This window comes from Anarrhichthys ocellatus, unplaced genomic scaffold, assembly GCF_004355925.1.
Source record: "Anarrhichthys ocellatus isolate YVR2014 unplaced genomic scaffold, GSC_Weel_1.0 scaffold86, whole genome shotgun sequence".
In the NCBI taxonomy this organism is placed as follows: domain Eukaryota; kingdom Metazoa; phylum Chordata; class Actinopteri; order Perciformes; family Anarhichadidae; genus Anarrhichthys; species Anarrhichthys ocellatus.
The window spans coordinates 1,115,349-1,126,350 of NW_022280116.1; the positions used below are offsets into that span (position 1 = coordinate 1,115,349).

At 43.3% G+C, this 11,002-nt stretch overlaps 1 protein-coding gene across 1 annotated transcript in view; it reads left to right on the plus strand.

Annotated features, from left to right (window-relative positions):
- The window catches only part of LOC116398597 (striated muscle preferentially expressed protein kinase-like), a 38,627-nt gene that overhangs the window by 24,355 nt on the left and 3,270 nt on the right, over positions 1-11,002 (plus strand). The window contains 16 exon segments of the mRNA XM_031875045.1: positions 41-67; positions 214-366; positions 1,077-1,119; positions 1,260-1,328; positions 1,419-4,146; positions 4,256-4,405; positions 5,147-5,263; positions 5,613-5,780; positions 5,999-6,121; positions 6,963-7,127; positions 7,386-7,756; positions 7,758-8,215; positions 8,749-8,988; positions 9,127-9,350; positions 10,441-10,516; positions 10,799-10,948. Coding sequence (XP_031730905.1) covers positions 41-67; positions 214-366; positions 1,077-1,119; positions 1,260-1,328; positions 1,419-4,146; positions 4,256-4,405; positions 5,147-5,263; positions 5,613-5,780; positions 5,999-6,121; positions 6,963-7,127; positions 7,386-7,756; positions 7,758-8,215; positions 8,749-8,988; positions 9,127-9,350; positions 10,441-10,516; positions 10,799-10,948 — 5,262 coding nt within the window.

An 11,002-nucleotide genomic window follows, 5' to 3' on the forward strand; every position in this document is an offset into this window, starting at 1 on the left:
ATACATCACCATTTTCTAATTCTCTTCTTTATTCTCCTAGGTCAATTGGAGTCATTGCATATCTGGGGTGAGTAAAATAGTTTTTCTTTATTTTCATCATAATTAAATGTATTCTAGGGAGCTGAATACCAATGTCTGTTTTCTATGTGTTTGCTGGTTCAGGACTACCCATAGGCTTGTCATTAAAATGTACGCGGTTGTTTCTTTTATCAGTCTGACAGGAGTTTCTCCATTTGCTGGAGAGAATGACCGCAGCTCCGTACTGAACATCAGGAACTATAATGTTGCCTTCGAGGAGAGCATGTTCGCTGACCTTTGCCAAGAGGCTAAAGGGTTCATCATAAAGCTGCTGGTAGCAGACAGGCTGTGAGTAACACTGCTGGATCTTTTTATCAAGATCTGTTTTATGTGAAATAATGATAATGATTGTGTGAAATACATCTGGACATTTAACTTATAGTTGCAACAAGCTATTCCGGAGATAATGTATATTGAATAAACAGGAGATATTATAGGATATATTTTCAGTCAATGTTGATGTCTGACATCACTCGGAATGCAATCTATACAGTAAAGGTCTTAAAGGTAAACACAGTGCATTGGAATGAGTAAACTGCTGCAAAATCAGATTGCAACAATCTTAGTTGAATGGATAAAGGTGTCCTTATTTTAACGCACGTCAGTCTTAACATAATTTGAAAAAACACACAAATACAAACCAAAAGTCAACAACAATGAGAGCTACATTCACTATTCTCAAGTTTTATTCAGTATTTCTAGATTTCCACGTTATATTCATATGTTTTCATTGACTTTTTTCAAGAATTCTATTTGACAGTTATTTCCTTTGTGGCCTTTTATAGATATTTTAATAGAAGTTTAAATATAGTTTGTTAATTTTTGAGGTTTAAACACCTCTAGAAGATGTCACAGCTTTCACCACAACATTTTCCTCACTGGCACAATAAATTGCTCCTTATCAAGTAAATAAAAAGACGAAATCGCTCATGTCAACGATTTTAACAAATGTAAACAAATAACAAATGTAAACATAAATGACACATTTGTTTCTCTAGGAGACCTGATACTCAAGGATGTCTCCGTCACCCCTGGTTCAAGGTAAGACCAGGCCTGTAGTATTTCACACTGCAGTGTTAATCATCCACAACCTCTTTCTGCAGTCATTTTTATTTGATGATACTGAGCAAGGTCTCATTCCTCATTCCTTTTATTACATTTAATGTCTCTTCATTGCACAGACACTTAGCAAGGGGAAGGCCATAAGCACAGAGTCCTTGAGGAAGTTTGTGTCTCGCAGAAAATGGCAGGTGAGGGTTTCATTTCCTTTTCTGCTTCTATTTTGCATTAGACCCAGATTGCAATATTTTTTTTATTTAATCATATATCCACTTTTACAGCGTTCACTAATCAGCTATAAATCGAAAATGGTCATGAGGTCCATACCTGATTTGCTTAACGATTCCTCCAGCCATATCTCCATCGCCGTTCCCGGGCACCTTAAAGAAGGTTCACCTTTGCCGTCATCATCTTCAGATTCGGATGAAGACATTGATGAACTGCCATTCATTCCAATGCCGCTTAACATGGAATTTTCTGGATCAAGGATGTCACTTAATGACATCCAGACAAATGAGCAGGAAACAGGAAAGCAGGATGGAACAAGTAAATGGTCTGCGTCTCCTGTTCAAGCCCAGGAGGCTATGGAGTGTGACCCTAAAGAAATGGATAAAGAAGGCGTCGAATTAACCGCTAAAGGCCGCCTGCGGAAAAGGTCGTCACAGGACAATGACAGGGGTTCCTCAGATGAAGAACCACCAGCGGAATTGTCGCAAAAGTCGCAGCTGACTAGAAAACCCCTGCGAAGGGGTTCAAGCATGGAGTCAGACAAACCAGAGGGTGGACGACGGAGAGGAGAGCTAAGACGTGGAGGCTCCGCCGACAGTGCATTGCTGCTCCGGATTACACCCGAGGAAGGAGCTGGAGAAGCTAATCAAGAGGGCGGAAAGAGAGTTCTCAAGAAAGCTGTCTCTATGGAACTACCAAGAAGGAGCACCAGCCCAGGAACTGCCAAGATGAGTCAAGAAGACTACGCTCTCAAACTGGAGCTGATGCGACAGCGACTGCTTCGTGGTGGCTCTGTGGACAACAAGATGAGTGGACTGAGGGGACCTCTGTTGGAAACATTGGGAGCGGGAGATGAAAAACGCTTCTCTCGTACTGCTCGTTTGGGCCCACCCCCACTAATTAGAGCTGCATCCAGCGATTCTGCAATGGAGGAAGTTCCCAAACCCAAAGTTTTGCGCAAAACTGCTTCTTTCAGTCAAGGTGATTCAGAACCTATAGCTTTACACCGCCGGTCAGGAGCTCCCTTGGAGATTCCCTTGGCACGGGTAGAAGAGAGAAGGCTCAAGGAGGCCATATCTATGTCAGCTCTTACTGAGCAAATCAAGCTAGACTCCCGTCCGGTGACTCCCAGGGAACCTTCGCCAAGACCACCGACACCAGAGTCTGTTGTGCAGGAAAGTCTAACCAAAGCAGAAAGCGAGGAATCATTGATGGAGAAAGAGATAAAGCCTGATGAGACTATGAATGAAAAGATGGAAGGGCTGACTACAGATAGTAATTTTGATGAGAGATCGAGCACTAGTGGTTTCTCAGAGAAGGACATGAGCATATCAGAAGAACCAATGATTGAATCAGAGTATACGGGCCAGAGAATTCCTACACCTCCTCTTGTGGTCCAAAGCTCTGAACTAGAAGAGAAAATGGACGAAGACGAAGGAGGAAATGAGAAAGATGAAAAAGAACAGATTATGAAAGAAGAAGAGGAAAGAATAGTCAGTGATGCTGAATCAAATGCTGAAGGACATGTTGACGTTTCTGAAAAAAGTGCAGAAAAAGAAGTAGTTATGCCTGCTCAATCTTCTGATATGATCATAACCACAAACTCAGTCATGGTGAGACCAACACAAGAATATTCCCGCCCATCAGCAAATGTTGTGTCAACTTATGTGACACCCTCGCTTCCTGCTAAAGTTGTTCTTCCAGATGGAAGGACTTCAGCATATGCAAGTATTATGCAGACCATCATGGTCCCTGCAGTTCAGCCTCTCAATGACCAAGCTTTAGGCCCCTCTACACCCGTTGTAGCTCCAGCGAACTCGACCCCCTCAGTGTTAACTGAAACATTTGCGCCCACATCTCCATTTGCCAGCATGTCCTCTGCTTTACCTGGTCCACCAAAGCCAGCTACCACGTCAACCAATGAGCACCCTGCTGTGTACTCCAGGGTAGCATCGCCAGAAATGATGACAAAGGAACCCAGTCCACCATGGACTACCACACATTCCTCATCCCAACAAGAGCTCTCAGCAGGAGTTGACTTTGAGGATATTACCTCTGAAGAGGTCTTTGAGGCCCGCTTCAAAAAACGTGAGTCTTCCCTCTCAAGAAGTCTTAAATTTCTGTCACGGTCAAAGAATGAGGACAAATCCCAAGCGGCTTCATCAGACTCAACAGAGTCAGGTGAAGACATATACAGACCTGGGCCAATTGGTGCGCCATTGGAATTGGCACCAAGGAAACTTGAGGAGAAGTCGAAGTCAGTCCAGGATCTTCGTGAAGCTCAAAAGGACCAAGGCTTTATGAGAAGGCTCTCCATGCGCCTGAAGCGAGCTTCGTCAACTGAGCGCAAGGACGAAACGACCAAAGAAGAAGATACCGTTGGTTCAAGACATAGACCTTCTTGGACTCTCGGCCTTAGATGGTCACAGGACAAGAAGGAAGTGGAAATGGATGGTGGAGGTAATTCATTGGTGGAACAAGATGAAAAGGAGCTTAAGAAACCTAATGAATCACCGGTCTTAGCAATGCGCAGGAAGATTGAATCAACGGTGGCTGGGATCTCCACAAGAATCCGCAGCTACTCAGAGGAAAGGAAAGCATCGGAGGACAAGGAAACCAAGAGGACACCCATTCTTTCCATGCTTCGTCGTGCGACATCAGAGAGCCGTGCTACGAAGGTTGCAAGTGTTCCTCAGAACCAGCTGGCATCTCAGGCCAGTAATGGTGCCTCATCAGAGTCTATAGACTCCATGTCCAGCCTAAAGTCAGAAACATCAAAGGGTATGTATGGCATATACCTTTATTTAAAAATATATACTGTATAGTCATGGTTGCAGAGCATTATCAATTACACTTTCTTAAATGTGTCAATTGTTTTATTCTTGTAAAGTTGTGGAGGGTGAGCGCAGATCCCGCTGGGATCGATGGGGCCTAACCAGAGGGAGGCGAGACAAGACGGTATCACAGCCTGACATACCAACAGCAATCTCCAGAGAAAATAGTTCCCTACGTTCACGCCAGTACTCCAGATTGGCTTCAGGTAAGTTACATAAGAGTGCACATGGGATTGTATGGTGTCAAGGGTAAGGTAATTAGAGAGTAAAGCAAAAGTTTGGAGATATACTTTATCGAGAGTTCTATAAGAAGACCACTCTTGTATCCATCATTAAATATAAGGCTAGAACCAACAGCCAGTTAGCTTAGCTTAGCAGAAAGAGTGGAAACTCTGATGTTTTTCTCATCACTGTGAGGTGGCCAGGCAACCAGAGGATACATCAGGAAGTGATTCCTCCCTAAAACCACGAGGTGTAGTTTTTAACCCTTGTTTTCCTTCTTTTTTTGCACTTCAATCAAACAAGATGTAACCTCTCCACCCAGGTGAATCTTGTTACCTTACAAACAGAGCCAGGCTACCTGTTTCCCCTTATCCAGTCTCTCCACTGGCTTCTGGCTGTAGCTTAATAATTTACATATCGATATGAGAGTGATTTATCAAAATGTCAAACTGTTGCTTTAGGTTACCTTTCTTACATATCACATATCACATGATATACCAAACCATAACGCATAGATTGTAGGGCAACATCAGTGAACACATAGCATTTGATTGGTTCGTAAATGTACATGTGATGCATTTGTTTGTCTCATACATATACCTCTTCATAATAATAGCAAAAATGAAGAGGGATAATAAACAAAACAACAAGGTTCCTAGCTGATCCTGGGCCAGATGTTGTTACGTGGTTCTAATAATGGTGTGTCAAATGTCCTTTTCTCCCAGATTTCGCTCCAGTATTCCACATCAAGCTGAGAGATCACGTCCTGCTGGAGGGGGATCCAGTCACACTCAGCTGTCTGCCAGCAGGCAGCCCCCACCCACACATCACCTGGATGAAAGGTAAGGGTCTCTAATTTAAATAAGGCAGTGTTACGGTCAGAATCACTTCTCTTGCTAGTTGCAAGAATTTACATAATTATTCTTAGGTGCACGAGTGCCGAGGCCTAATGAACGCTTACATTGCATCTCACTACGCGCTAACACGAATTACCCTGACAGCAAAAATTGCATACAGTGCAAACAAATAGGACAGGAGATAAGATAAACAAATTACGTTATTTATTACTCTAGCAACCTTAACAACCTTCACGTTAACGCTCATCATCGTTTTGATTCACGATAAATAATATAAACTTAAATCTTCATCGTTATATCTCACAATAAAAGACCATTTCATGTGTTTCCTCAGATAAGAAGCCCCTGGAGATTGATGCCAGGATGAACATGATCGCCTGCCCTGATGGCCGGCAGCTACTGATGATCATGCGAACCACCAAAAAGGATGCAGGGGTCTATGAATGTGTTGCTAAAAGCCCCCTGGCCGCAGTGTCCAGCTCTTGCACAATATCTCTTGCTCGTAAGAACTGAGACATACACCACTTTTACGTCTATCTGTGAGGAGCAGTAAACCGTGTTAGTCGTCTTTTAAACAATATATAGTGTCCGTATATTGTTGTACATAAATGACTACCGTAATGAGTACTGTTAGTCTACTGGATAGACAACAGAGAGCCAGGGAAGAAACTGGAGGGAAAGTGATATGTATATAATACTAATATATATTTGTTTGTACAGGTCTGCCTAATCGTCCTGGGACCCCTGAAATACCTCAGAAGTACAACAACACAGCCCTGGTAGTATGGAGGCCCTCAGATACCATGGCCCCCTGCACATACTCTCTGGAGAGGAGAGCAGAGGGTCAGTGTTCACTAACAATGATTCCAAAGGCCCTATTGGCCCAAAGGATTTTATTCACTTTTTTTAGAAAGATGACCATTGTCAAATGTCCACAAATGCTTTTTGGATCGAACCCCATGGGTGGTTGGGTTGGGCGATATATCGATGTGCCTGGAGGGAAGCAGGAAAAGAGCCTGTAGAGAGCAAAAGAAGTGAAGCGCCAACGTGAGTTTATAAGTGTTCAGGTCGGAAACGCTTCTCGAAGATGCCAGGCTCCACTTCAAAATAGATTCTGAAACTAGAACCTACGTTGTTATCGGTATGTGTGTGTACCAGGCATTAAGAACATCTAAGAACTCTCTTCAAAATATAAATGATCTCCTCTTGAATGTGAGACAAATTCACATTCATTCAATAAGTCAGTCTTTCAACAATAAATAAGTACAAACCATATATGCTGTGGGTTGCAACAGGAAGATTTATTAAGAATCATTTTTTTTTTTACCAAATCAGCTATGACCAGGCAACACACCTACTCTCATCAAACAAGTTAATACACAATATTATTCTTATGAAAATCAAATCAACGAGACCACATCATTAATGCAAACCATCTTAAGGTTTCTATGGCAACATGTGGGCTATGGCACACAGTGTTGAAGGTGAAGTAGTGAACTACTTGTTTCCGGCAAATGAGATTTAACAGCCTGAAACATAAATACAGCAATGAGACTTGGTTATAGAGAGCAAAACAAGGTGTTTGCATTTGATATAGAATAATGAAAAGTGTTATGTAATAGTACTATAAACCGGCTCTTAATTAACTTGGACACATGGATCAATGATATTTTTACTCCCCCAGGTGAGACCAACTGGTTGATCGTGGCTACAGGCGCGGCAGACTGTTATTACAATGTGGCTGACTTGCCAGCAGGGGGCTCCTTCAGGTTCAGGGTGGCATGCGTCAATAAAGCTGGCCAGGGCCCCTACAGCAACCTGTCAGAGCTAGTGAGCCTGAGTGCTCCAGGTATGTATTTCCTCAAAGAAACTCTGTGAGACCTTTCGGCTGATTTTAGAAGAGGATGTCAAATATACAAATAGTTGCTTTCAATGTATTTATATTCTAATAAATGTACAGATGCACATTGCAAATGTTTAAATCACATTGGACAATGTGCTGAGAGTGAAGTCTTTGTTGCAGATCTTCACATTGTATGCGTTATCCATTTTCATTTATCAGATCAAGTCTTTGAGGCGTGTCCTCCCTCTCCTTGTCTCTCATTAGAACCAGCTAAATCCACTACTCCTGTAGTGGTGAAGACTGTCCCTGCAACTCTTCCTCCTGTCCCTGTGGTGATGATGTCGTCCATGAAAGTGCCTCCCATTAAACCAGCTCTGAGTAAATCCGCTACGGTAACGCCTGTCCCGCCCTCAACTTCAGCTCCGGCTCCACCTGTGGCTAGCCCTGCTCCTGCAGTAACCGTCAAACCCACTGTGCAGGTCGATGTTAGCCGCCCCGCTGTTACTCCGCCCGTTAGCACAGCTCCCTCGGGAAAAGCTCCCGTTCAGACGGCCGCAGCTGTCCAAGTCACGGCAGCCAAAGCCAAGACAACCATTAACATCAGCGTTGGCAAACCCCAAACCAAATTGGGGCCTCCCCCCCCCTGTCCCACCCAAACCTCGAAGTCCTGTAAATGCAGTCCCTCAAATAACCAACAAATCTCCATCTCCCGCACCAGCACCCGCGCCTGTCATCGGTAAACCTATTTCGTCTGTTCCGATGTACGTGCCGGCTCTGACCGCGCGGGCTACTCCGCCTTCTCAATCTAGTTCCACCCCGACAACCACCACCATTACAGTCACTCCTGTGACTGTCTCAGTACCCGTGGCTGTCTCGCGGCCCGTGGTGGTGGTGGTGCAGAGCTTGACGCCACTTCTGCAGGTAGGGGACAGCCGGAGCATCCCCTCCGGATGGGTCACCCCGACCGGACGGGTCACGCCGTCAGGACGGGCCACACCTTCGGGCCGCAGGACGCCATTGGGAAAGCCCGGAGAGGGATCTCTGCGCCAGGGAGTTCCACAGAAGCCTTACACCTTCATGGATGAGAAAGCAAGGTAAAGGCAGAGACAAACGTATTAAGCAAAATTAACTATCTTACAAGCCTCTTGGATCAGAAGTTTCAGTCGGTTGCAATCTATAATCTCACCACTAGATGCTGCCAAACACACTGAACCTTTAAGTAAAGTTTTAAATGCAAGACTTTTACTTGTAGAAGTAGAGTATTTTCACAGCATAGTATTAGAATTTAAGTAGAGGATCCGACTACATCTTTCGCGATATAAAATAAATAAAAATAATTTAAACTTTTGGAGCAGTGAACTCTGCTGTTCTGCTGAATACATGTTGATTGTTATTTTTTCATTTTTTTCCCCTAAATATTTGTACTTGTTCATTTGAAAGGACAAAGAGTTAAACTATTTGAATATGCATTATGAATGTCTTTTATTTTCGAGTTTTTTACCACAAGCCAAAAATGTCATCTGCGTCAGATTTAGCTGAACTGTACATAAATCTCTCGGTGCTCTTTTTGCCCGTGGGACACACAGCATTCGGAGAAGTCACCATTGACTCATTCTTTGTCACACAGGGGTCGGTTCGGTGTGATCCGTGAGTGCCGGGAAAACGCCACAGGCAACCTCTTCATGGCTAAGATCGTTCCATATGAGGCAGACAGCAAGCAGATGGTGCTGCAGGAGTACGACATCCTCAAGTCCCTTCATCACGACAGGATCATGGCTCTGCATGAAGCTTACGTCACCCCGCGCTACCTGGTGCTCATCTCCGAGTACTGCAGTGGGAAGGAGCTTCTCTTCAGCCTCATAGACAGGTGAGGCCAAACGGCTGTACTTCTCTGATGTAGGTTTCCTGTTTATACTGAGTTTATTTAAAAATGCCTCAATAAATGCCTTAAAAAACAAATCCTCTCCTGGAGCCCTCTAACAAGCTGTTTTGTGGCGTGATCCAGGTTCCGTTACTCAGAGGATGATGTGGTGACCTACATTGTGCAGATCCTCCAGGGTCTGGACTACCTCCACACCCGACGCATCCTCCACCTGGACATCAAGCCAGAGAACGTCGTCATCACCTACATGAACGTCATCAAGATCATTGACTTCGGCAGCGCTCAGACTTACAACCCCCTCTTCCTCAAGCAGTTCAGCCCTCCTATCGGAACACTGGAGTATATGTGTAAGGGCCTGTTTTACACACACTACTGGGAATGTCAAAGTGAAGCTGCTCTACTCAATATACAAGCAACTGTTTGCAAACGCGTTGGCCATATCAACCTTTTATGAGGTGACTTGTCAGTGTGTTTACAGGTTGTTACGCTGCCCTCAAGTGGCCAAAAATCAATGACTGCATGTGTTGGATGGCTCAGGTCAATACAAATCCTGTCCTGATAATTCAGTTGGTTTGTCATTCAGTTACTTAAACTTCATTTAGAGCATTATCTATGTTGCAGGAGGGACATGAGGACAAAGTACAAACACACAACATTATGACTCAGTTGATTTGCCCACACAATGAAATTATCACACAACATATTTAAACATTAAGAGACATCACCGAATAGAAATGTGTTCTATGTACTGAGTAACTGATGATGTTAAAGGGACAGAGCACCCCAAAATCAAAAATACATGTTTTTTTCCTCTTACCTATGGCGCTATTTATACATCTAGATTGTTTTGGTTTGTCGGCCGTAGAGATGTCTGCCTTCACTTCAATTGAGGATCTATGGTTGAAAGGAAAATAGTTCCTATATGAAACTGCTCTTAAAACAAGGTCTGTGGATTATCTTGAGTCATGATTTCTGGAAGTAGACGTCACTGTTCAGTTTTCCAGATGACATTGCTTTGCCATATAGTCTCATTATACTGTCCAAAAGTAGGCAACTCGCACCAGAACGAGCTAGATTGATAAATAGCACTGCAGTTAAGGGGACACCTTCAAGTGTGCATTATGTAATCATTTATTTGGGAGTAAATTAAACAAAAACACACAATGTTACAAAACAGATCTAAGTTTTGAGTACAAATTATTGATACATAAACAGTACACGTCAATAGTGATGACAGTGATCTGTATCTGTGTTGTCGGTGGGCGTTTAGTAGCTATGGAAGCACAAACTTAATCGATCCATTCACACATTAAAAAAAGGCTACACACACCATTTAGTAATTACATATGGTTTATTTGGTACAAAGCCTATTTGCGGATGTAATTAATGTTCAGTGTAATGTAATCAAAGCCGTACATTTTTCCCTTCTTCTTGCAGCTCCAGAGATGTTGAAAGGGGATGTTGTGGGTCCTCCAGCTGACATCTGGAGCGTGGGCGTACTGACTTTCATCATGTGAGTACCGCTTTCACAGCTTCCACCAAGAAAGCCCTCTTTAAATAGAAATATACAAGTGCTCGTAATTTACAATGAGGCTTGTGATGAGAAATTTGCATTTCAGATCTTTTTCCATATACTGTAATGTTACATGGTGTGGACATCTTGTCACTCTTGTAATATTCATTTAATTCACAACTAACCTGGTGAACGATCTTAGATTTTATTGTGTTTATTGCAACGTGTTTTGAGGGATCCACGCCGTTTTGTGAGTTTCAAAACTTCTCCCTAATTTTCCAGGTTGAGCGGCAAGTCGCCTTTCATTGAAAATGATCCTCAGGAGACGGAAGCCAGGATCCAGGCGGCAAAGTTTGACGTCTCTAAGCTCTACCAGAATGTGTCCCAAAGTGCCTCTCTGTTTCTTAAAAAGATCCTCTGTAGCTACCCTTGGTAAGCTGAACACCAGTCCTTTTTGTAGTTTCTTTTCTTTAAATCTCTCTATAA